The 27,724-nt window shown below is 35.8% G+C and overlaps 2 protein-coding genes across 5 annotated transcripts in view; one reads left to right on the forward strand and one right to left on the reverse strand.

Annotated features, from left to right (window-relative positions):
• Positions 1 to 27,724, forward strand: part of LOC129756095 (neurobeachin-like protein 1) — a 260,283-nt gene that overhangs the window by 84,303 nt on the left and 148,256 nt on the right. For all 4 annotated transcript variants that reach the window (XM_055752849.1, XM_055752851.1, XM_055752850.1 and 1 more), the window contains 2 exons: positions 11,750 to 11,899; positions 12,091 to 12,248. In XM_055752849.1, the coding sequence (XP_055608824.1) occupies positions 11,750 to 11,899; positions 12,091 to 12,248 (308 nt within the window). The remainder of the gene's footprint in view (positions 1 to 11,749; positions 11,900 to 12,090; positions 12,249 to 27,724) is intronic.
• On the reverse strand, positions 22,115 to 23,086 carry LOC129756097 (larval cuticle protein A2B-like). The gene is made up of 3 exons (XM_055752855.1): positions 23,039 to 23,086; positions 22,791 to 22,961; positions 22,115 to 22,725 (listed from the first exon to the last, which is right to left on the reverse strand). The coding sequence occupies exons 1-3, from the start codon at positions 23,048 to 23,050 to the stop codon at positions 22,438 to 22,440; spliced, it is 471 nt and encodes a 156-aa protein (XP_055608830.1). The 5' UTR covers positions 23,051 to 23,086; the 3' UTR covers positions 22,115 to 22,437.

Consider the following 27,724-nt stretch of genomic DNA (forward strand, 5'->3'; position numbering starts at 1 on the left):
TTGAAAATACAAGTTGTCGCTTATCACCTCTGAATGCTATCTGTGTAGAGCGACTCAAGAGACAACTCTGAGCGATGTATTATCCTTCGTTTGTTTCCGAGCTGGTTTGGTTGTAGCGTTCAGCAGAAGATGGAGCAGTTTTCCTAACAGGAGAATCGGCGTATACAAATCGTATGCCTACACGTATTTTGACTTATTTGGAATTCGAAATTGTTCTGGAATTTTTAATATCCACCTACATAATTTTTGAATTACTTGTTTTTACTTAATGGAAAACATTAGCTTGCTCCTGGTGGTATCGTTCCAGTCGAATTTATTTGACTGAAAAATATACATTTCCCATCCAAATAACTACTTTTCTGCACTTTTCATGGTTGAATAGAAATAAATTTTGCTTTGATGTTAAATTAAAAAATTAAAACTCACCTCAGATATTTGGTTATGCAATGTATTTTTTTAAATAAAATGATAAATGATGCCTTCTGGAAAAAATGTTCTGATGAATAGTTAATTCTGGGGTTTGATTTTGGGAATTTGTCATTTTGGGCATTGCCGTGGAATGGGAGGAAGGGGGGTTGGCTTTACCCCCCCCCCCCCCTCTCCCATGAGGGTCTAGGAAAAGTGAGCGAATGCTTTACTCTAAACAAAACAAGTTTAATTATTATTTATTGAATTTTGATAATTGAATGAGGTTATACAAGAGTGACAATCCTGAGTCAAAGCTGATGAAAAAAAACCCCTAAATCTAATCCGAATCCTCAGAATGGGGGTAAGCTTCCGAATCCTGCTACAAATTTTAAAAATGATAGAAATTCATATCTGAATATTGAATTTGAAATCAGATTAAATTCATTTCAGAGGATCCCTATTATCAAAATGGAAATTGTATTTCTGTTTTCAAATTTCAAATTCCGTATCTAGTTTAGTATTCTTGGTATTCTATTCACATCGTCAATAGAAAATAGAAATTAAATGGTGTTTCGAAATCGTTATCCAAATTTGGTTTTGTATTTCATTCAAAAAAATTTCCATAAATTTTTTCTTCAGCTCATATTTTATGCATATGAGTTGAAACTTCAGGGAAAGGTGGATAATTATTATATGATTATGTTCATCATTTGGACTTCATATTTTAATTCAGATTTGCAAATTGTATTGAAAATAAAAAAAAATAAATAATTCAGATTGAATAAAAAAAACCCTTAAATTAAAATACTATTAAATTAACGATTGAGGGCTCTGAAAGAAATTTCAATTCTGTGCAGTAAAGTCGCGAATGCCATAAAGATGGTAAAACGACTATAATCGCAGCAAAAAATCTGTGCTGGTATTGGAAATCTGATCAGGAATCTAAATTTGGAAGTGCAGATCCCGTTCGTTTTTGGCAACATGCACAAACATTTTGTGTTGCCAAAATTGAACGGTTTTTTTCTGAGGTTTTTTTCTTTTATTTTTACAAATTTATGATTTTTATTATCAATCACGTTATTTTAAGTCAATTTCCGACCATTTTAAGAATTTTTATATTTTTTTTTCTTATGTTTTCGATACATTTTGCACTATTTGTTTTGTTTTTTATCATTGTTTTTTTTGTCATTTTTACTGTTTTTGTCATTTTTCATCATTTTTAAGTAGATTTTGTCATTTTTAGTCAATTGTTTGTATTTATTTTTGATTTATTTTTTTAATTTTTCATCTTTTTGTAATGTTTGAGTACTTAATTTTTTTTTTGATTTTGTTATTGTATTATGTCACCATTTCTGAACGTTAAAACGTATTTTCGGTGTTTGTCTAAATTATATTGGTTCTGTTATAGAGGAAACTAAATGGTAATGTCGCTTCTAAAAACCGTTCAATTTTGGCACATGTGTCAAAATCGAATGTTGCCAAAATTGAACGGGGTCTGCAGTATTTTTTGTACACTTTATCAAAAGTATTGAAAATGTTTGAATGTCACTCTGAAAAACTGAAAAAAAACACTGAAGAAAGCTTCGAGTTCCTCGCAAGCCCGCAACTCAAATAAACTCCTTCTCAGATAACTTACCATTATCAACAATGCATCAAACTGAGAATAAATTGTGAATAACGAAACTAATAAAAATTAATATAAAATGTTCATTAAGTGTAGGATAATGTTTGTGATCGATTAAGATTTAAAAGTTGTTTGAATCCTCAAACCTTTCGATGGAAAATTACTTTTTTTCATAGAAATAATGATAACTAATTAAGCAATTTTTTCAATATCCTCACCAGTTTCTCACACTTTGCGGAACAAATAGTAACGAAAATGTCATAAGTAAGTTCCTTTTAATTCTTAGAATATTTTTTGTCAAAACATGACTCAAAAATATCCACGCGTTTTCGAGATATTTTGATTTTAGTTTATTTTATACATTATTCTGCCACCGCCCGACGTATGTGATAAACTTACGAGCGATCCATGTGATCCAACTAGGATTGTTCGATCTCCTGGAAATGATCGATTCACAAGATCGATCCAGCTGAAGGGTTCCAGGATCGATCCACCTAAAAAATCGAAGCCAAAGGATCGATCTCTACAAGATCGATCTTTTAAATTGTTGTTAAAGAGGGGTATAGCCTGAGGGCTACTTTAAACTGAAGTAAATAGTGAAAAATGACAGAAAATATCATACATTTGAATATCAAATGTACATATGAACAGTAAAAAATATGTTTTCAAATTCAACATCGTCATGATTAACTTTTCATGACTTTGGTTGAATGTAAATGACATATCAAAAACCGAAAAAAGGGCCTTATCCCTAACTAAAATTCTCTGATTTAGAAAAATGACCGGAAAGATATTTTAAATTATTTTCATTTCATCATTGATCTGGTTTATGCTTCATGGAAAAATATTTATCTAATGACAATCGGGAAGTATCACAAAGATTTGAAACATAGAATACAAAATTAAAAAAAAAATTAATTCAAATTCCATAGAGATACAGATATACAAGTTTCAGAATTCAAGATCAGGTTATATTCAGAACCACAATTCAGTGTCTCAAATACAAATCAAGTTTTGAGAAACAAAATATAAATAAAATTAAAAAAAGAGATTCAAAGTTACAATGAGAGCCGAAACAGAAATTGCACCAAATGTAAATTACAATTTTAAATCTTTGAAAAACAAAAAAAAAACGTGTTCATAAGATGTTTATGAATATGATTCTCATCAGATAAAAAATATTGTTAGTTTGATTAGATGCCCTCAAAGCCAAAGAGATACAAGTGCGAAAATGAACGATAAAAAAAGATTCATTATATAAATTCAGTAAAGCCATGAAACTGAACTTCAGTGACTAAAGAAACAACACAAGACTTGAAAATCTCAATAAATTGAATCTGGATAAGGATCAGATTAAAAACATACAAATATTCATGTTAAGAGAATCACTCAACGATTTTTTTGTGATAATTAGAGAATGATCATTTGGAAAATTATATGCTGAATTCAGGATATTTACTTCAGTAGGTGATAAAAATTTGGTTTAACCAGTTGAAAATGTTTCAATACGAATGTCGAGTCTAAGACAGAATTTGGGATGTTGATTCAATAAAGAAACTCTGTACAGTCGACTAGTCCAATTTAAGCAACTACAGATTTTTTTAAAGACTTTAAATGGGGATCAAACACGAATGACCTCCCAAGGTTAAAAGGTCTTTTATAAACATTATTATTATTATTTAAAAATAGGGAGGGAAAAGGGTTTAGAATTTATAATCCAACTGATAAGGATTGGAAAGTTATAATATCATCCGGTATAAACCGGTATACTGCCCGGGTAAAATTCTGAAATGTTTATCATAAAGTTTTCCTGTTCTCTCTTGGCTTTGTGAGGCCATTTTTTGCGAAATTAGCTGCAAGTTTAGTGCAGTAACCATTACTAGGAAGGAAACGTATTAATAAACATTATAATTGTGCAAGACGTTTGTATGTTATTAAAATTAAGAGAAGTTTTTCTTTAATTTTCCTGTTCTGAATATCCTTACTGTTTACGAGTTTTGATCACCGCCAGTTGTTGTTATCTTTTTAAGTTGATATTTTTCGGTGATTGTTGAGCCAAATAATAACAATTTCTTTACGTTTCGGCCTACTGGACAATTTCAGCCATCTTCAGAAAAACTGTATTCAGGTAAAAAATATACAAAATTTTAAATTAACACACTTAATTTTCACAATTTGTCTTAAAATTACTTCACTTTTCTGCACTTACACATCCTTACTGACAAGATGAGATTACAAAAATTAAAAATTTGAGGTGTTTACCTCAAATTCTCCCTAATTTTTTTCGAATTCGGTTAACATTATTTTTGTTAAGATTTTTTGTTGAAAATTTTGAAATTCAATACCATGATTTTGATATTTTCAGCCCGAAAAATGCGGGAGAACTGCTAGGGGGTCCCCTTAACTTATGTACGAGGCAAATAATTCTAAATATTATTTCACGCAGGCCTCTTTAGTTGTTATATTTCAAGTTTTCACTCCGATTTTAAAGTTTTGACTTCTTTTCATACATTTGAAGAAATTGAAGTAATGTTACAAAAGTAATGTTACAACTTTTTTTTCCCTCGGGGGCCCCTTTCTGAGCCGGGGGGCCCGGGACAATTGCCCCCTTTGCCCCCCCTTTAATCCGGCCTTGCCTCTTAGCCCCTTCTGCTACGCGACAGCGTGAAGGACAATATTTTTTCCAAGATCGAACGCGCAGCGTTACTGAAATGTTTTTTTAAAGGCATACTAGTTTTTCAAGTTTAGTATAAAATCAAAGTCAAAACCTTTAACAAAAAACAATACTGGTTCAAAAATAAATTGAGTTGGAAATTTTCAAACAAGTTTAAGTCAAAGGTAAATAAGATTAAACTAGAGGGAAACAAAATCCAGGTTTTGGGCATTCTAGGAAATTTTACATTCTGGGGAAAAAAATTATGGAAAATGGTCCAATCTGGGGAAAAAATTCTGGTGAACCTTGCATTCTGGTAAAAAAAAATCTGGGAAATGGTTCACTCTGTGGGTTTGATCTCGGGTATTTGTCGTTCTGGATAAATGTTTTCGAGCTTTTGGGATACAATCTCTGATAACACATTTTTTACAAACACTGTCATATTATAACGAGAGGCCCGACACACTTCCGTTTTTAAGTGGGTGGCTTAAGCGCCACTTCCGGATGGAAGACCACCTACCCTGTCTTAGTTTGCCCAGCTGATGAGACTCGGTCGCGAGTTCCTGTTGATTCCCTATTTTGGGAAAGAAGCGGAAGGGTCTCCAAAAAGGGTAGGTGGTCTTCCAAACGGAAGTGGCGCTTAAGCCACCTGCTTAAAACCGGAAGCGTGTCGGGCCTCACGTTATATTTGGCGTCTTCCAAACGGAAGTGGCGCTTAAGCCACCTGCTTAAAACCGGAAGCGTGTCGGGCCTCACGTTATAATATGAAGGATTCTGATTCTATGAAGGATTCTGATTCAAATAACTTCAAAGAACAATTAGAGGATTTTTTAAATCATTTTTTAAATCTTGAAAAGTCGTCCTCGAAACGGGTCATTCGCATAAGTTTACACAATTAAGATAATCATAGTATACTCACCACACTCAAGGCTCTTTAAAAAGAGAGATTATCGTCATTTGGAGATTCAAAATACTAAGCCAAATAAATTTATTAAAGCTTTTTACAACGGTGTAAATATAAAATGTTTTTCGTGCTTTGAAAAAAAAAACTATTCTAGGAACTTTATTTAAAAAAATTAAAATTACAAACCAAAATACTCCCAGTTTTGCATCCATATACAATCGATAAATTATATACAAGTGTAGGCCAGAAAAACTATTCCCAACCTAGGATCCAATCCAAACTTGCGGCACGATTAAGATTTTTCTCAATAGAATCTACAGAAACACCGATTCTAATTTAGGTATATAAAAGCGCTTCTTTATTCGATCGTTTCCCGAATACCACCCCTCTAATTAGATAAAGTTTTCGATTTTCTCCTCTTTGTTCCGATTTTATGGCACGATCATTTAATGGTTTTTTTTTCCCCTGTTGGGGAGAGAGTCCACTGCGACCATTAAAAGTTGGTCTATTGTGGTTTACCCCGCGTTATTATTTTTACTTTGCTATGCTACTTGACACCCCTGCACTTTTGTTGAAGTTGCAGTTGTTTACCGGTAGCACTACGAGCACACACATAACTAGGTAGGATCTCCAAGTGTAATCTAAGTTCCCTTGAAAAGATCCATCCACATGCATGTGCTTCATCATTGAGGCGTACAATTCCAAGGTATACACGGCTAGCATTTCACTAATGCTAAAACCGCCAACCTTCATCATACTATGTGTGCCAGGTTATGTCACGACCGGGATTCGATCTCATGATCGTTGGCTTAGAAGACAAGGATGCTATCCTCTAGGCCACGATCTGCTGGCTATTTAATGGTTTACACAAGAATGTAATAAACATTTACAGAAAACTTATTTGTTTTTTGCGTTTTTGAAAATTTTGCCTACATGGCCAACAACTATTCATCCAAACGAATATTCGGCCGAATATTCGGTTTAAAATTGTATTGAGTTTTTAATGAATGCGAAGATTTCAATTTCATTCTTATTCTTCCGTTTTCACGCCCGTCGTGTTTTTTGAGCCGATTATTATTTTAAACCAGATGATCCAAATTTTCAAATCTCAAGTCTTTGATTTTCATAATGTCACCAATAACTGAAAGGACATGAGATAACTTGTAGCTTCTAGAGAATTTATCACCAAAGAGATTCGGTTCCTGTGAAATATGAGACAAAACATGACGAAAGTGGTGCCAAGCAATTTGAAATTGCGAAAAGCAATTTCTGTGGGTTTGTTTGTCCTCTATAGACTTCGCCGTCTTTAGAGCTAGAGAGCTGAAAATTGGCATGGATGCTCATTAGGACCAGGAATGATGAAAAATGTTTTCAGATTTTCGGATGACCCCTTCTGAAGGGGGTCGTCCATAGAAGACAAATGTTGTTTTCGCGATATTGACGTTATTTTTCGTCGGATTAAGACGAAAATTTATTATAATTTATATTTATAATTTATATTACGTTATTATAAGTCGGATTGAGATGAAAATTTTTTCATAGGAATATTGAGTGACGAGCAATCGATTCCAGGTATAAAATGCGGAATCAGGGGTCAGCCAAAGGGGTCGTCCATATAAACCATTCGCTGTTTTTGCAATATCGAGAGTTTTGAGGGACGGGCAATTGATTTGTTGTAATGAATTTAGTAAAAGGTGCCGGCAAAAGGGGTCGTCCATATTACTTCCCAATTTTTTGTGATATTTACGTTATTGTACATCGGATTGTGATGGAAATTGGCATATTGCAGTTATTATTATATTATATTAAAGACAACCAAATGATTCTAATCATCCAAATTTTGGTCAGGGTTCGGCCAAAGGGGTCGTCCATATTAACGTTTCACTGTTTTCGCGATATTGACGTTATTATGCATCGGATTGAGATGAAAATTGAGACACGAGAGTTTTAAGGGATGAGCAATTGATTCCAAACATCCAATTTTGAGGCAGAGGTCGGAAAAAAGGGTCGTCCATGTTACCTTTTCACTGTTTTTACGATATTGACGTAATTATACTTTGGATTAAGATGAAAATTGGCACACGAAAGTTTTCAGGGATGGATAATCGATTTCAGGTATCAAATTTGGTGTAAGGGATCGGAGAAAGGGGTCGTGCATATCACCTGTTCCCTTTTTTTGCGATACTGACGTTATTGTACATTGGGTTGCAATGAAAATTCACGCACGTAGGTTTTAAAAGTCGGGCATCCGATTTCAGGTATCAAATTTGGTAAAAGGAGTCGGCCAAAGGGGTCGTCCAAATTACCTGTTTACTGTTTTTTGTAATATTTACGTTAGTATACACCGGATTGAGATGAAAATTAACACACGGGAGATTTAAGGACAAACAATTGATTCAAATTATCCTATTTCGGGGCAGGGGTCAGCAAAAGGGGCAGGGATCGGCAATGTTGGTGTAAAGGGTCTGCAAAAGGGGTCGTCCACAAGTTGTTTAAACATACGGGCGATTATATGGATGAAAAAAATTAATACTCGGGTTTTTTTCAGGTGAGACGAATTGATCCGTATTGTGGAATTTCAAGTTAAAAGTTCATGCATAGGAACGATGAGTTTGTGCAAAGTTATTTATTGAGAATTCTGGGTATTCAATTTCGGATAATTATGCAACGGTGTCATTCCTATGAACCATTTTTACCCACTTTTCAATAAGAATACTGTTAATGAAAAGGTACTTTTTGTTCAGTGTAGAGCAAGGATGGAAAAAATCATTCACCAGCATGAACGCTAATGATTTTCAATTGCCGCTTCTTTTACGATGGTAGCATCGGCGATGCGAATGTGATCAGTCGAACACTTATTGGTCAGATTGGAAATCCCGAACGAATGAACATTGACAAGCTTCGGGTGAACGAACCGAACACGACACATTCACCACAGCAAATTGGCTCGTTTTTATTTTCACCACGACGTTTGTTGGGTGAATTGATTCGCAAGTGATTGAATAATACAATCACCAAACGATTGCAATCGCGATTGCATTGGCGAATGTTTCCGGTAAAGGATTAAGCAGGGTGTTTATTTTTCGGCTCAATTTGTGCTTTACGGCTCCCGCACTCGTCAACGTTGTGTTTTGTTATGATGTTATTCTAAATTGTGTTCGAATAAGTACTTTCAGCACTTACACTGCTCAAAATCCACACATCAGCGCTATGTGTGGGCCTATATAGATTTTTGTGATGTGACTCACATATAAAAAACACATGTCAGCATTGATTATTATGCGATACATAAGAATTAGAATATTACACACATAGAGTTAATAGGTGTACTACACGAGTTTGTAAACGCCTTGTATTAGGCAAGGGTTTATTTTGATACATAGGAATAACTTCAGGCGTATTCGAACTGGTTTCGGAAAGTTCGGGAATTTATTTCGATTTGCAGCACGAATGATTTCATCATTGTAAATTTTATTCAACTTAAATTTTTTTTAAACATGTTTGTAAAATCCGGTGTTTGGCCTCATGGCTACCGATGATATTTGTTTTGTACCCAAAATATGTATCTAGCTGCTTCGAACTCCTGCCAGATCCAACTTATTACTTTCCTGAAACGGAAATGGCAAAGTTGAGGACACATCATAAAAAACACAACGTTGGAGAGCGTGGGAGCCGTAACACACAAATTTAGCCGAAAAATAAACACCCGATTGCTTAATCCTTTACCGGAAAATTCCTTTGCGAAATATTCGCCAATACAATCGCGATTGCTATCGTTTGGTGATTGTGTTTGACAATCATTTGCGAATCAGTTCGAACGTCCGTGGTGAAAATAAAAAGCGATCCTGTTTACTGCGGCGAATGTGTCGTGCTTCGGTTCGCTTGTCAAAGTTCATTCGTTTGGGATTGCAATCGTTAGCGTTCATTTTGGTGTGTGAATTTTTTCGATTCCCGATTGCTTTGATTGGCAGTAGATCTGAACAAATTCACCACCGATGGCAAATTGATCGAACTCCGATTCGATTTTTTCTCCATGCATGGTGTAGAGAATATTTTACTTTGTTTGAAAAACATCATCTTATTTTATCACATTTTTATAATTGCTTGCGAAACGAAGTTCGTACGGGATCTGCTAGTTTGATTTGAAATTAGCTGCACGTCGAATTTGGGCAAGATATCTTCAAAATAGTTGTTAAAACAACGATGATTTTTACCTTAGGCATACCATACACCGAAAAAACTTTTCACATTATCGCTACGTGAAAATGTACATAGATTTTGCCACCCTTAAAATCATGTGGAATCTACGTGAATTTCAGGCAGCAAACAGAGCTCGCGCAGGAAACAGAATTCACGTAATTTTCATGTGAGTTGTGGATGAATGTCACTAGAAGCGTATACGTGGAAAAGGAATTCGTTCTGCTACATGTAATTCACGTAGAATTCATATTGATATGAACGTAGCGGGTGTATTATTTCGCATCTTGAATGAAAACATATTTTAATTTCGCAGAGGAGTTTTATTATGTCGAATGAAATTCAAAACACAATGCACATATTTTTCACTTCCATGGTAACTGTAGTTTACCACTTCAACTGCACATTAACATTTCAGTAATTTTATCAAGACACTACCGATGAAATGGCAATTGATAAGCCGCGGTTGCTGGGCGTCCCCAATTCCAGATCCTGTAAAAATAGCAAAAAATGTAAACAACAACGAGACACTACCAAATTCATACTACTCACGAAAAATCAGCTTTTCCATCATCGCAGAATGCCTCGCTATCTTCCAGCCCGAACTGTTGTATCTACGCCATGTTGAATACTGAATTCTTTTACATAGATTCTACGTAAAAAATCCATTCAGAGATACGTGAATATCACATAGAAATCACCAAACCCGTCTATATTTGGCGGATCACTGGGCTTTCACTTAAATCGATCAAAAATTCACGTAATGAGCGCCTATTTACGTGAAAATCCAGGTGAATTTAACGTTTCCTTTTCGGCTGAGTGTACTTTTTTGCAGTTGTGGACGATTTTTAAAAATGCTGTAAAAGGGCAAATCTGAGCGTAATCTAGGCATTATTATAAATCATACAAGATGCAAAGAAATATTTATAAATTATCCAAAATAATTTGAAAAAAATTACAAGTCTGTTATTTTTTCTATTTTAAAAATAAATATTCGGCCTATTCGGCCGAATACTTAGCTCAACTATTCGGTGAGCCAAATATTCGGCTTAGCGGTTTTTGGGCGGTATTTGGCGCCGAAAACTCGGTACATCTCTAATTAAAAACTTCCATAATTTCCAAAAGTCAATCGATATTTTTCGACTTGTATTTTATGCCAACCCTATCAAAGCCGGGCGAACTCAGCTAGTTTGATGTTTTTCACATTATGTATCATGCTCGAGAAGTACCGCTTCGCTTTCAGATGTATAAAATTGTAGTGAAACTTTGTTGAGTAGAAAGTTTCTTTTTTTCTTCTTTTAGCAAATCTCTTTTAAGGTAAATCACTCTACTTGCCAGATCAACTCAAATATTTAGGAAATGGAACAAAGTCTACAAGTGCTCTTGGACACAAATTCCTCTTCATAGGTCAGTAGGCATAAAGTGAAAAATGATAATGAGATTCATCAGTACCTATAGATAGTTGTTTTTTTTTCGATGAAGTTTTTGCTCCAAACTGTCCGACTGTCACATCAGTCTAAAACGCATGTTGTCTGTCTCGTCTCCTGTGATAGAAACTGAAAAAGTCAAAACCTACAAATTAAGCATGTTCAACATTGATTGAACATATTTCGGGTGCTATATTACGAAATTTTGCATTGACTAGTCCTACAAGACACAAAAAAGTATCTCAGAAATAAATTTCTTCATTTATACATGTTTTAGGAAAAATATAAATTCACAGCCTAATTATACCTACGATACAAACATTCGCCTCACCTTCTATTAAGTTAACATCTTTAATACATGATTACGTAGCTCCTGATCTTCAGAAAGGTTATGGGTAAAACTAATTCATCTTATGGGACTATAATTGCAATTGCACATTCAATGCGGGCATTTCCGCGTTCGGAAATCTTGTTTTTGTCTGACGCTGCATTTCACCTGGCTCTTCTGACGTTTTACATCCATCTTGCATTTCCAGATCAAGCCGCTGTACACCTCGTACCAGAAAGATCTTTCCAATACCCTGTGGGAGCCACTGAACACCTTCTGGGCCGAATGTTACGAATCGTGCAAATTTTCGTCTCAACGGCGCGCCAAGCTGCAGATGGAAAGTCGTCGGAAGTTCCAGGTAAGTCGAAGATATCAGATGCCACTGACCTACCGCAATCTCTGTGCACTGCTATCGTCGCGTCGTGCTCTCGTTGATGATGATGGTGATTGCTTCGACTCGATCTATGCATTAGAGGGGAAAAACTAACGTGGATCAACTTTTATCTTCTTTCGTTTGGTTTCGGGTTTGTTTGGCGATGCCTCTCCCAGGAGCGAATACTGATCCCATGTCGCATTCGCCAATCGGAGGAACTGGCTCGCGTAAATCTGCATCAAACACAGCGGAAGGCCAAAGATACCCACATCGAGAGGAGGTGGCACATCTGGAAGCGGTTTCTGTACGGCCCCAAGGGAGCATGGGCCAGCCCGTAAGTACCCTACCTAGTTGTTTTACAAATTAACTGCCAGCTGATTTATCTCATTTTGAATCAGTCTTTCTGGGGGACAAATTTTGCCAATTAGGTATCATTTCAATTAATTATGTATATCACAGGGTGTAAAGTTTTCATAATTTCAGAAGAGAAAAGTATATATTGCTCCGAAAAAATCGTGAACAAATGGTTTTAATCGTTGGTTTACTTTGAAATAGATGTTAAACATTGCTGTTTTTTATAGTTTGGCGATGAAAACTAAAAAAGAGAAAATCAATATAATATCAAAAATAGCGTTATCCGAAAAGTTTAGATTTCTAAATATAAACCAACTATCTTAGCGAAAGGGACACAAACACACGTCAAAGCAAACACGGTCTTACGTAGATGATGTTATTTAGATTTTTCGGAAGTGTCAGTTTATTAGTTTGACAGTTTAGTTTCGGTAAGTGTGAACTCATAAGTGCTAAAGGCTGTCTTTTGACATCAAAGGTAAGTATCCAAATTACATATTCATAATCCACAATATCCACGTCGACCACTTCTGAGAGCGATGTTTCAATAACATGAATATCTTTTAATTCTTTATCAAAAATTCTTCAGCAAAAAATGGGATTAATTTTGATGAAAACGAGAATAGAGATCAAGTGGTTAATCTAACTTTCCACTACAGTTTTGCCTGGACTTCTCTCCGAACCATAATATTAAAATTATTCACAACCAAATATTTGAAAAACATAAAAGTTTTGCAATCCAATTCAACAAAAATGGTTGAAATCGGTCATTATTTGACGAAATCGTATGCATTATAAACTAAGTGTTCCGATCGGAGAGCACAAAACATTTTGACGCCTCATTAACAATGATGAATATCTTCCTTAAAAAATGTAAGCCTATTTTTGAAGCTTTATAAATTTTTTTTTATCTTAACTGTAATTGAAATACGATGTATCACGGATGAAATATTTTAAGAAAAGCCGTGTTCGAAAAAAAATTCTGAAGAGGTCCAAAGTTATTGTTAAAAAACTGTTATTTCAAGTTCTCCCCAAAATGAATGTCCAAAATTCCATACAAACTTCAGGCTTGTTGAGGCCATCTCCCGTGGTCCGATCTGGCCCAAATTTGGTATGGAACTTTGTGTTAGGCCTTGGATCAATTTTAGCCTACAGCGCATAATATTTCACAGGTTTTAAATTCCCCATACAAATTTAGGGCACTCTAGTGAGCATTTTAATGTTTTCTGAACTCTACACTGTTGATACATATTGACCATAACTTTTGTATACATCCTTAACGGTTTTCAACAACTCCGGTTTTTCGAACAGATACAGTTTAAAATAGCTTTTCACGTTTAAAATAAACATTTAACCCAATCAACGATTCTAAAGAATTCTATACTCACTTTGAATTCAGACTTTAAAATCATGTTATATAATGTTTATACACAGCCGGCCAAAAGTTTGGGATCACTCCTTCAAAAACATGACAATTTTGATCGTCCATATATCAGCCATCTTATGCCATATTGCAATTCTTTAAAACTCAACTCAACTGTTTTTTGTACATTAATAATAAATTTGACATTGCTGAGTTGAAAAGAAAACCATCAACTATCAAACGCACTGTTCAGAAAAAAAAACAATCACGGAGTCCAGATCTATTTTTTCAAGTTGTGATTTAAAACCCCATAACGATTTTGTGCATGATGTTTTATTTATCATTTTAGGAAATTGTGACGATTTTTTATATCTTTATTAGAGAGACTTTTAGGGGCTTATTCTGCGAGGCGAGTGACGTGAAGTGACTCGATTTTTTAGAGTCACCTTATTCTAGCAGGCGAATGCCGTGACTCTGAATCACTTTAGGTGACTTGAATGAACATCCATGAACTCTCACCGTATTCTCAGAAGCGAATGGCGTGACTCAAGTCGGTGGCAAGTGACTTTTGGAGTCGTAACCTATTTAGCAGGTGACTCGGTAGGAAAAAACAAGATTTTCTGAAAATGACAAAATTTTAATAATAATTCACGATAGAAATTTAATATAAATCGTTTCAAGATGAAAAATGCTTCAAAAAACATTACAAAAGTTTTTTTTCTTAAAAATCCGGTTCATTATAATGAAAGTTTGTGTCTTTAAAAGCAAATTAAAAAAAGTTCTTGATATTCGATTTGAGTTGAATATAAATTTTGAGACCTGAATTACACATCCTTTTTTAAATTTTGACCTTGAAACGCTGAACAATTGCTCATCAAATATCAGAAAGGAAAGGAATTTCGGATTAAGATTTTAGGAATTTTTTTTTCACACTTTATTGACCAATCACAAAACTCAAAAATTCACAAGGCACTTTATGGCATCTTGGTCGTCGAAAGGGCCAATCGATTGGGGTTCTGCACCGTGGCCATAGTTTTGATCCAGAGTAATGGTTCGCTGCCGCCATCTCCTAATTCTGCTGTTGCACTTAGCTTCGCTTCCTACATTTTTGTGGGTGGTGGTCGTTTTTGTCGTTAAGACCCAGGTGCAGCAGCAGAGGAAGAAACGTGTTCTGAAATAAAAATTACCATGTTAATATTATAAATTGGAATTAAATTCAATAAAAATTACCTCTTTCGCAGCCGTACTTTTTTTCACACAAATTTTTGCCACTGAATTCATACGCAAGCTGCAAGATGAACGCGTCGTGTAGCCAACGAATGAATACAACGGCAAAAACCATTGAAATATGAAGAAAGGTGCAGCATAATTTTTTTGTAGATTTAGTTGGTACCTAAACAGACAGAAAATTGCTTGCGTATGTTGATTAGAGTGCTTTAGATATATGCAAACACAAAATAAAATACTTAGCAAACAAATCAAAATGTGTGTACACTCAAAATTTTAAAAGAAAAAGAATTGATTTGCATCACCTGAGTATGTACGTACGTTGGGAAAAATTCATTTCGGATGAACTTCAACGAAATGTCAATCCATGAAAATAACTAGATTTTCAGGTAGCAAATTTTTGTGTTCGCATATGTATTAGTAGTTTAGAAAAAAATAGCCACTTTTAATCAATTCTGTTATTTACATACTTATTTATATGATCATTTCTTCTAAATCGAATTATTGAGTTTTTTAAAATAACAACCAAATAAACCGATTTTCTTTTCAAGAAACATATGTATTTGTTGCAGGAATTGTTTATCGAACAGCATCCATAAAACAGCATGGTACTTTCATATGATGGTATTTGTATTACGCGGTATTACTATGATCAAAAAAACAAATTTAAACATGTTTTAGGTAAAAATTTGACCATGTTATTTAAACCCAACAAAAATCTTAGAAAAACTTGTTCAGTTTACATTTTTCAACATGTCGTTTCCCTGCCGTGCACTTAGACTTTAGTAATAGAATGAATTAGCTTCAAAGCTTATGATAAACATATCTTAGTCATTGAATTAAGGATCATTCTGAGGTTAATAACTAACCACAACTTGTACATTTATCATTCGCTCATTCGGCGTCTTGAAGAAAATAAATAAAAATAAAAACGAACACATGTTTTAAGTACTATTAATCATCATAAACTGATAATCTGAGAGCTTAAAAAAAACTTTCCCAAACTAAATTGTTTCATTAAAACTTCTAGTTTTCGCATTATTTTGAATCTTTTTTTTATCATGTCTTTTCAAAATGAGGAATTTTGTTTTGAACTTTTTTTTTATCAAAACAATTTGAATTCCGCTTAGGGATTTACAGCACATTCGAATCGTTCAATTCATTTGAGTCCAAGATTTGGTTTGGTTATAAAAAAACACATGCATTATTTTAAAAATTCTTCATGAATGTGACGTCATCCAAGAAATTGAATATCACACCACCTTCTTTGAATGTTACTGACATGTTTCACAGTTCGCTTGGTGAACCCGATGAAGCTGGTTCATTGCCTCTGGAACGTCAAAATGAACTATTCGCCTCCGGAGTAATGAACTAGTCACCTGGAGTGAGTCGCCTCTCGGAATACCACGACTATAGTCACGTGACTACGACTAATGTGACTCCGAGTCACTTCATTCGCCTCGCAGAATAAGGCCCTTAGCCTTTGGCTGGTTCGCCTCAATGTTTAATGATTTTAGTGTTATGAAAAAAAAAAACAAATCAATAAAATATGTTGAAAATTTTTCTACATTCTGACGAAAATGGACAATAAAAGTCTGAAAACCCTTGAACCTGAAAACCGAGAAAAAACCGTGAATTTCAAAATGAAAATGATGTGGCCACCCTAGAACATGTATCATGTCAGTCTTATTGGGAGTGGATCTTTGTGTGCTGAAATGTTAAATTTCGGTAAAATGGAAATTCTACCCATGAGGAGTACGGAGCAACTTATCGTTATTTTGGCAGTTATCATAAGCTACCAGAGGTGGCTTTTCTATAAGAGGATGGAAATGGAGTTTTCTTGAAGACCAAGAAGAAAACCTGGAGGCATTATGATCCTGGAGTTGTTCGATAGGTTTTTGTAAAATAAGCTGCGTTTTAAGTAAAGGGTGATACGGTCAAAATTTGGTCAAGGGAAAACGCGTATAAATCGGTGAAATCGTTTATTTAAAAAATCAAATTAAATTTCTTTTTCAAGTTTAATTAGTATAAAATTCAGGAGAAATATTCAGTTAGGCTTCCGCTTTTCCAAATCCGAATTGGCCGGGCCTTACGCTAAACCCCTGCTATCAGATTTTGTACAGCCACCTTGTCCACCTTCTTCGCCGCAAAAAGCCAGTTTGCCTTGAACAGCTGTTCGTCCTTAACAGTTTTTTTGGTCTTCATTAGGTTCCGCTTGACAATAGCCCAGTATTTTTCAATTGGGCGGAGCTCTGGCGTGTTGGGAGGGTTCTTGTCCTTGGAAACCACCTGCACGTTGTTGGCGGCGTAGCCATGGCCATTTTACCCTAATGGCAAGATGCCAAATACGACCAAAACAGTTCGGAACAACCGTGTTTCTTCAGGAGAGGCAGCAGACGTTTATTCAAACACTCTTTCACGTAAATTTCTTGGTTGACAGTCCCGGAAGCTATGAAAATGCTGCTTTTCAAGCCACAGGTACAGATGGCTTGCCAAACCAGATATTTCTTCGTGAACTTTGACAGTTTTATGTGCTTGAAAATATCTGCTACCTTTCCCCTTCCTTTTGCCGTATAAAACTCCTGTCCCGGAAGCTGCTTGTAGTCGGCTTTGACGTAGGTTTCGTCGTCCATTACCACGCGGTCAAACTTAGTCAGCATCGTCGTGTACAGCCTCCGGGATCGCAATTTGGCCGTCGTATTTTGTTTATCATCGCGATTTGGAGTCACTACCTTCTTGTAAGTCGATAGTCCGACTCGTTTTTTGGCTCGATGCACGGTTGTAGACGATACACCCAGCTTATTTGCGACATCTCGGAGAGAGAGGTTAGGGTTTCGCTTGAAACTACCGGCAACTCTCTTTGTAGTCTCAGCGGCTTCCGGTTTCCGATTTCCCCCCGATCTAAACTTCCTGGCTGTCGACAAACGTTCCCCAAACACTTTAATTACATTTGTAACGGTTGATTTGGCAACATTTAGCGATTTTGCCAGCTTTTCGTGCGATTAACTCGGATTTTCGCGATGCGCGAGCAAAATTTTGATACGCTGCTCTTCTTCCTTGGACGGCAATTTACAACTCAAAAATCAAAATAGGAGCAACACACACACGTTTAAAATGAGGGGTGTTCAGGTTTTTTTAAATGCAAAATTGAAAGAAATACGTCAAGTTGATATTGACCAAATTTTGACCGTATCACTCTTTATGTGCAGCTTCTTAGCCACATCCCGAACGGAGGCGTTCGGGGTTCGGTTGAAGGCCTCAACTACGCGGTTGTGATTTTTGGTGTTATACGGAATACTTTTTCCTTCACTTCTGGGCTTCCGATCGATGGTCAATCGTTCCTCGAACCGCTTAATCACTCGCGACACCGTGGAATTCGCTATTTCCAACGTTTTAGCGATGAAACAATGCGACAAATCCTTGTTCTCGTGATAAATGCGCATGATTTTATCACGCACAAGCTGTTCTTTCGACTCCATTTCCGCGATTTTTGTTCACAGGACTTTAAAACTTGCAGGATGTAAACAATGCACTATGAACTAAATCCACCCAAATTTTCATGAAATTCTACCCGGTACACCCTTTACTTGAAATCCCAGTACTGTTTTAGCCTTCACGATGCACTATGGGGTTTGAGGCGGCAAAAAGTCAAAAATTAACTTCATCGTAATGATATTTGTCATATACCAGTTTGTAGCTTTATATTTAACTAAGATATCCTCAATTTTTCAGATCATTATCATAAGCACGTATCGTTTCACAGACATCAGACTTAGAAAATTTTGAAAAATATACTTTTGATCCAATAATATTCAAATCATTTTTTCTCTTTTAAATGAAATGCTACACCAGTTCCCAACACATCGTTAAAAAGCTTATTTTCTAAGCTTCTTTTCGAGATATTATTCATTTTTACACGGTTAACAAAAAAGTGTAAAAAATGAGTTATTCTATGATTAACTCAAAAGTTATAAACATTTTGGTCTCTAAGAAAAAAGCCTTACGTTTCCCAAAACTTGTTTTGACTTTTAAACATAGCTAAGAGTCTAATAATTCAAATGCAAGAAAAAATGGTTGCATATATTTGCATCCTTCAAAGTTATAATAAAAACAAAAAATGGGTAATTTTCAACCATTTTGGAAAAATAGTATGTTTTATGCTAAACATCATTAAGCAAACATTGTTCATAACGTGCAGGAAGATGATTGTAATTGATTGTGACCAAAAGCTATGATAGAATTTTGATATTTGTAGAAATAACTGAGATTTTTTAAATACTACTTATTTCCCAAAAATTATAAAATTTTAATACTGCATTTTTTTGCATGTACTCTTTAAGTCTTCATACAAAACTGAATAATCTTGAACGAAAATACCCTGAGTGATTTTCCTTTAATCTCTCACATATTATCTGTGAACACAGAACTTAAAAATATGCACGCGTTTCCGAAATAAGTTTGTTTAAACAATTATTGTTTCAAAACTACACTATGCATTTTTACGAGTTAATGTTCCAATTTTATTGTCCTTTCTGAGCACACATGTAAACCCAAAGCCAAAAATAGTTTATATTGGGTTTCGAATGTAAACAACTCATTTCATCTTAAAAAAAGTTCATAAATAGTAAAATTATACTTTTTGCCGCCTCATTGTATGGGGCTGTCCCATAGTGCGATGGTTACAGCAAAATGTTCCTTAAAATTCAGATCTACATTTAGATTTATCCATAATCACACCCAAATCACGAATGGAATCAACTTCAATTAAGTACCGTGTTATCAGCTGTGTAAAGGTGCTCGATCTCAATTTTGCTTCTAGTGAACATTATAAGTTTACATTTTTTTCGATTAACTTCCATCGCATTCATTTGGCACCAGAACTTAAGTTTATAAAGCTCCTGCTGCAGTGACAAACAGTCTGAATATTGTCATATTGAGCGATACATTTTTAGATCGTTAGCGTATAACACTAATTCAGAATCAATTATATTACAAAGGTCGTTCATAAACAAGTTGAACAGTAGTGGACCCAAATGACTCCCTTAAGGAACTCCAGAAGGAACAGTGAAGTTTCTGGGTTTGAAGTGACCCTGTCGAACGAATGCAGTTCTGCCTTGGAGATACGATTCAAGCCATTTTACGATCCAAGTTGGGAAAAACTTGGAAACTTTGAATTGAGCAAAACATAAAATCGAACCCAAGAAACTTTTTTAGATATGTCAATACAAAATTAAAAAATAATAGTTTTCCATCTCGCATGCACTTTGGCAGCATAGAAGGTCAAAATTCCGACGAAATTTGTAATCTATTCGCCGACTTTTTCCAAAATGTTTACACTAGTTTTTCCGAGCAAGATCGTGATACCTCGTTTTTTAGTTATCTCTCTGATTCAACGGTACTTACTGTAGTAGAATCAATTTCCTTTGAAGAAATATGTAAAACCATTTCTTCCTTAGACAGCACTAAAGGGCCCGGGCCTGATGGAATTCCTCCACTTCTTTTAAAAAATCTAGTAAATGAACTGAGTATGCCATTGTTTCTTCTATTTAACTCTTCATTGAAATCAGGTGTTTTTCCTCAAGTATGGAAAGAATCATTTCTTGTACCCATATTCAAGTCAGGAAAAAAATCTGACATAAACAATTACAGGGGCATAGCCATTTTATCGTGCATACCAAAACTTTTCGAAGCTATAGTGAATGCAAAAATATATAACCAAATTAAAACACTCATTACTGAAAAGCAACATGGATTTGTTAAAGGAAGATCTACAGCCACTAATTTACTCGAGTTTGTTACCTATAATATTAGCTGTATGGATCGCGGTAATTCTGTACAGGCTTTATACACGGACTTCAGTAAAGCTTTTGACAGAATTGACATCCCCATGTTAATTTTTAAATTAAATAAACAGGGTTTCAGTTCACACCTACTGAAATGGATAAGGTCCTATTTAACGAACCGCTCACAAGTTGTTAGATTTAATGGTTCACTTTCAAAAAGTATCTCCGTTACTTCTGGTGTGCCTCAAGGCTCCCATCTCGGCCCCTTATTATTTATTTTATACGTAAATGATATAACTTGTCTTCTCAAGCAGTCAAATGTGCTAATTTATGCTGATGATATGAAACTTTATATGAAAGTGAATAGCGAAGAAGACTTTAGAATCTTTCAAAACGAAGTTAATGTATTTAACAAATGGTGCATTAAAAGTCTGCTCAAACTTAACGTGGCAAAATGTTCAAATATTGTATTTACCAGAAGAAAATGTCAGTCATATGAAATTGTCAAATTGGGAGATGATCCTGTCGAGAGAGTCAACAAGATTAGAGACCTTGGAGTTATATTGGACTCAAAACTTACCTTTGTAGATCACTATAACTCAATAATCCAGAAATCAAACGGTATGTTAGCATTTATAAAACGTTTCAGTTATAATTTTAAAGACCCATACACAATAAAAACATTGTACACAGCTTATGTTAGATCTATTCTTGAGTATTGTAGCGTTGTGTGGTCGCCTTTTCAAATTTTACATAAAAACCGTTTGGAATCAGTCCAGAAACAATTTGTTCTATTCGCTTTACGAAATTTAGGATGGTCTCAGAACCAATTACCTAGCTATGAATCACGTTGCCTGCTTATAAACATGGAAACATTAAGTGTAAGAAGAGAGTTTGCTGCAATCTGTTTTGTAAACGACATAATTAATCAGCGCGTTCAGTCTGCTTATCTACTAAATCAATTAAACTTTTATTGTCCTTGCCGTCATTTAAGAACAAGAAATCTTTTCATTATAACCTCTACTCGAACTGATTATGGAAAATATAGTCCTGTTAATTGTTTAATGTATAGTTATAATAAACATTATGAGAATATAGACTTAACTATGTCAAAACAGCAGCTGAAAAAAGGTTTTTACGGTAACAGGCACCGAAGAACCTGACTTTGTAAATGTAAAGAAAAATTATTATTATTAAGCTTATTTGAACATTGTAATCTCTAGGTTTAAGTTATTATATATATGTAGCCTACACTGTTTGGCGGAATAAATAAATAAATTTGTCAATCTTATTTTTCCATTTTTTGAAAATTAACAACCTTAAAACCTTTGCAAGGCAATTTAGTATAAAAATACCACGGTAATTTTCAACGAGATGTATATTACCGGATTTGTGGATGGGTGTAATTGCTGCAGTTTTCCAAAATTTTGGGAAGGTTGTTTATTAGCGTAATTAAAAACAAATTATTGTTTCCTCTTCATTGTTGCGAACGCTTATTCGCCATTTATTTGAGCTAATAACACTAGAATAACACTTAAGTCACACACAGTCAAACATAACAGTGTTGCGCATTTTTACAATGCACAGCTCTTTGTATGCTTATAGTTTTGCATTTTTTTTCGTTGGCTTTCATATGGTACGTTTACTTCTTTGAGCGATAATGCTTTTATATACAGATGGATGATTCTAATTGTTTATCGTACAATGTGTACATTTTTTGTTTGTTTCCTTTGCAAAATCCTTCGACGATTGCGGGTGGTCAGTCACGATGGGCAGTTATTGTCGTAAGGGGAGGAGATTTAACCGATGACGGATGGGTATCCAACATGGGCAGCTGGGTATCCCAGAGGGCCGGCAACCTTAGCGACGGCTGGGTAAGCCAGAGGGGCGGCAATCTTGGCAACTGGGGCGACGGCCTTGACGGCGAGTGGCTCACGGTGGACGACGGCGTTGAATCCGTTGACGGGATCGGCAGTGTATTCGACAACACGACGGGTGCCATCGGGTTCAACCAGGGAGTAAGATCCGGTCACAACATCTCCGGAGCGGGATTCCTGCTGTTCCTTGTTGTCTCCGGTCAGGGCATCCTGAATTTGTTGGATTAGATTGCTTGAAGCTGTTGCACTTTAAACACTCTGGGCTATAAACTTACGGCAATGTGGTAGCTGTAGCTGTACTGTGGGTTGGGGTCATAATCATCAACGGCCTTGGCAACGACTGGAGCAGCGACCTTGGCAACGGCTCCGTAAGCTCCTGGATAGGCAGCTGGGTATCCGATGGCGACGGCATTAGCGACGGCCACGATGGCGGCGAAGACTGCGAACTGATTGAAATCGATTAGAGTTATTTAGAAAAAAAGGCACCTGATCGCGTTTTTTCTTATAAACTGTTTCAACTCACTTTGAATGCCATTTTTTTGTGTTCTGTGTGAACTGTTTGACAACCGTATGGTGATTATGGTTTGATCAGTAACGTTCGGTCCTTTTTATAGTAGTAATATTTTTGAAAAGTCTGCTCACATGGTCCAATATCAGAGCACTTTTTCTCCTCAATTTAGCAGTTTTTGTTTCTTTTTTACCGCCATGCCGCTAAATAATGCGTGTATACATACACATACGCATTCACATATTAGTTAGGTGCACTTGCATCGCATCCCGTGCGTCGGGGTTGCAAGTTCAATCTCGCGACAAGTACTTATTGCTCCGGTAGATTACGAGTAACGTTCAATTTTTCAGATCCGACCCAACCCCACACCCCAAATTACCTTCCTACGACGAAATACATCTGAAAATCTGCGCCAAAGCTCAGCTGTGCGTTCGTGCATTACATTCAAGCGTGCTGGGCTTCGGAACAACCCATTGGCGACCTTTTCCACTAGCTAGGTACCTCTCGATTTTTTTTTTTCGGAACCCACACGTATTGAACTATCGAATCTGTGTAGTACATTAGGTGTGGTTGCCCTACGCCACCAGTCAGAATTCTCTCGAGACAGATGGTAAAGAACTTTAAAAAAACGGCAACCGCAAAATTAAGATTATCTTTTGGCCGTCTCAAGGCAGCAATCTAAACCTGATAGCAGCGTGCCCAAGTTACCTTTTTACCTATGTACCTGACCGTAAGGTAAGTGGGTGATGTAATTATCTGCAAATTTTCGGCAGAACCTACCCAGACCCTTTAATGATAACGTTTGACAGGCTGCGCTGGCACAAATTGATCGCGCCAACGTTTACGTTAAGTGAATTATAACTACAAGGTGTTTATAATTCGATTTCCTTGGCTGATGGTTATTACTCCGAATGGGGTGGTTTTTTTAAACTCTTAAAAATTACCTAATTTAATTATTTTATGTTCTATATTCTACAAGTTCTGTGTAACCAAAATCTACTTTAATTTTCTCATTGCATTTATTATCAAGTAAGTTTAGTAAACAGTGAAAATCAAATTAAGAATTCTGAGTTTTTTAGAGCATTTAAACTCACTTTTCTGTACTTTACTAATTTTAATTTAAAAACTGAGTTTTCATGTATAAAATCTTAATTACACATCTAAATTACACGGTTTAAATCATATTATTGTAAACATGTTTGTTTTAGCTAGTCTGAGTGTACCATCAAGGGTGTGTTACGTCTCGGTGGCCGAGTGGATAGCGTTGTGACACGGTAATCGCATGGACCGCCTGAGGCATGGGTTCGATTCCCTTCTTGGTACTGGGTGTTAAATGTTAATCTTAAGTTGTCCACGTTTATTCAGTCTGTGAGCCTAAATCGGCTAAGACGGTGTATGTCTTTAAAAAAAAATCTATATATATAAAAATTAATTTCTGTCTGTCTGTCTGTTCCCTATAGACTCGGAAACTACTAAACCGATTTACGTGAAACTTGGCAGGTGGAGGTATTGGAGGCCGGGGAAGGTTCCAATTGTGGTTTGGTACCCTTTCCCCTAACAGGAAGGGGGGCCTCCCAAATAAATGACCATTTTTTGCATAACTCGAGAACCAATCAAGCAAATAGTATCAAATTTGGCATGAGGTGGTATGTGGGAACGGGTAATCTTTCAATGAATATTAGGTACCCCTCCCTCCTCTCAGTCGGGTGATAGGGAGGGGGGAGGGGGGCCGCCTTACAATTTTTCATATAACTCGAAAATTATTCAAGATATTGGAACCAAATTTGGCATGGGAAGGTATTTTGATACGAAAAATATGTCAATGATTATTTGAGACCCCTCCCTCTTTACAGTTAAAATGGAGGGGGGGCTCTTTCATATTTTTTTTACATAACTCAAAAACTAATAAAGCAAATGGAACCAAATTTGGCATGGGAAGGTATTTGGATACGAAAAATGTTTCTATGATTATTTAAGACCCCTCCCTCTTTCCAGTAGGGAAATATAAAGGGGGGAGGGGCCCTCTTTTTAATTTTTTACATAACTCAAAAACTAATCAAGCAAATGGAACTAAATTTGGCATGGGTGGATATTTGGGAACGTGACATATTATAATGATTGTTTGAGATCCCTTCATTTTTCCAGCGGGGAGAAAGGAAAGAGGGAGGGAAATTTCATACAATTTTTATTGCATAGCACAAGAACTACAACAACAAATGGAACCAAATTTAGCATGGAATGATATTTGGGTACGAGAAATGCTTCTATGAATATTTCGTATCCGTCACTCCTTCGAAAAGGGGGAGAGCAGGTCTCCCTTACAATTTTCAGTATAACTGGAGAGCTGATCCAACTTATGCGGTTGCTTATGCATTATGTTATAATTTGATTTAAAATAATGTCAACAAAACAATAAAAATTTGAGTGAATTCTGAATATATCATTCGATTTTGAAAGGTGTAGCAAAGCACACCGGGTCAGCTAGTAAAAAATAAAAAGAGGACCGGAAATGATTGGCACTGCTATTTTTTTTATCAAGCTGTACCGTACAATATTAACACAACCAAATGTTGCACTTCAACAGCTAAGAAGGAACCAACTCTTACAGCTCATCTGAAATTGTCCAAGTAACTCAATGAATACTCAACTGAATCATGAGTAAAGATCTAAAAAGATTTTTTATAATCTTTATAGATAACTAAATTTATACGGCTTAAACGATATTAGCTAAATCAGTCATTGCAAATACTCTAGTTTCAGGAATGCATTTGCCAAATGAATAAAATTCCATTTTTTTTTTTAAATTCAAGAGATGAAATTGGTACTTAAATTGAATTGAAAACAAAAGAAAAGTATTTTTCTAAATACGGTTTTTAATCGTTTTAATCTTTTCCCGATACGATAGCTTATGTATAGATTTTGAAAATTTATAACCTTTACTCGCGGAAGCACTAACGCGAATGAGTTGAGTTGGGAGATGTTTCTGTTTGTCATGATTTTCTAACGCTGATTAACTGTTTTTTAAGATATTTTCACATGTTTATATTGAGGTGTATTCATTGGGGCAGTATTCTAATGCCGCTACCCCACAGAAGTATTCATTGCAGTCTTATCAATTAAGACGGGTGGCTCGAATGAACTGAAATTGTATCCGGCGGAGGTTGCGTATTGTTTATATAACAGCTACGAACACTTCTGAAATTTCAAAGGATGTTCATCAAAATTGGTATAAAAACGAGTTTTAATTTCATCATTGTTTGCCCCGACAGACACATCCAACTTTCAAAACGATGTGATATCCGACACATTTCAAGTAATTTTTTGGTGATTATCAGAAAACATGGCCCACAAACCCTATTTTAAAAAGTTAAATAGTTTATTCGCAGAAATATGTGCAATTTTGTTCACAAATCTCACAACGGAAATACCATGCCAGACCCAATGGCCGCACACTTTAAACTATAACCATTATTTTTTTCCGAAAATCAACAACGAAAATTTCTATGTTTTACATTTTCTGATACCTACACTAAGGCCACTAAGGGTATCTTTCAATTGCCAAACTAGAAATAAATTTATTTTGCTTCTTGAGGTCAAGGAAAAATAAAAACAAACATCGTTTTTACCGGATGCCATTTTTTCTGTTGTCCTTAGCGAGCAAGCTAAGCGTACCTTTCTTGTTATTCTGTTTTTTTTTTGTGTTGAATTCGAGCAAATCGGCAAAAATTTTCGAACGTAAGTTATTTGTAGCTTTATAATCAAACATTTGTGAAGGAAAGTGAACAGTTTGACGGTTCTGTCGCGGAGAAATAGAAATTTTGTTGTGCCCGGCCATTGGTACACTTGATTTTAGAATGTTTCTATCGCCGCGCACGGAAAGTATTATAGTAGGGTGATTTGCCAATCGTTGCACAGCTAAGCACATGATTTTGGATTTTAGGCTGTATCAAAGTCATTTTAACCGAATACAGGATTAGTCAACAAGATCCAAAAGTTCAAGTGTTCGAAAAAAGTGACATAAAAGTCTAAAAAATCATTTAAAACAGCTTGTCTGTGCCCAAAAGTTGCACAGGTAAATTTTATGTCGTGCCTTATGTTGTCCGATTTTTTCCAATGGTTGCACATTTTAAAAACCTTCTTAAGGCTCTGCCGCCATGATGTCAAAGAAGCTGATATTTATTAAGAAAGCTTATTATGAGAACTTTTAGTTCAAATGAAATCCAATTTGGAGACGCCCCCTGTTGAGGGGGGTCTTCCATATTGTAACGATCGACTAGCTCAGGCGGCTCGAACACTCAGGGTCGGCGCTGCAAAGGGATGGCTCAACAAAAGGTCACTAGGAAGAGGGACTGCGCCCCAGAAAATTCCCCCCCAGAACCCTTCCGAGGTATATCGGCTCGAAAGAAGTAAATTTGTATATTTTAGATTTTACATTATTTTATTTAAGTTTTTTTTAAACAAACAAAAAACATAAAAGGAAAAGGGATTACGGTGCGGCCGATCTGCTGCAGATGATCCCCCGGGCAAGTTGAGTTAGCCACATGATGGGCTTCATGGGTTTGAGGTTAGGTTGCTGGGTCTGGGCTTGGTCGACAGCCAAAGCCGGAGGCCACTTAATAAAAAAAGAAAGGTGTTTGTTACCTTGGTTGGTGGGTGGACCCCCCGGCTTGTCTGGACAGTGTATCCGGATGGCTTGGATAG

This window comes from Uranotaenia lowii, chromosome 3 (genome assembly GCF_029784155.1).
Source record: "Uranotaenia lowii strain MFRU-FL chromosome 3, ASM2978415v1, whole genome shotgun sequence".
Taxonomy (NCBI): Eukaryota; Metazoa; Arthropoda; class Insecta; order Diptera; family Culicidae; genus Uranotaenia; species Uranotaenia lowii.

Coding starts and splice junctions, on each gene's coding strand:
- LOC129756097 (XM_055752855.1), bottom strand. Junction 22,726..22,790: donor GCTACAGCTACCACATTGCC/GTAAGTTTATAG, acceptor CAACAAATTCAG/GATGCCCTGACCGGAGACAA.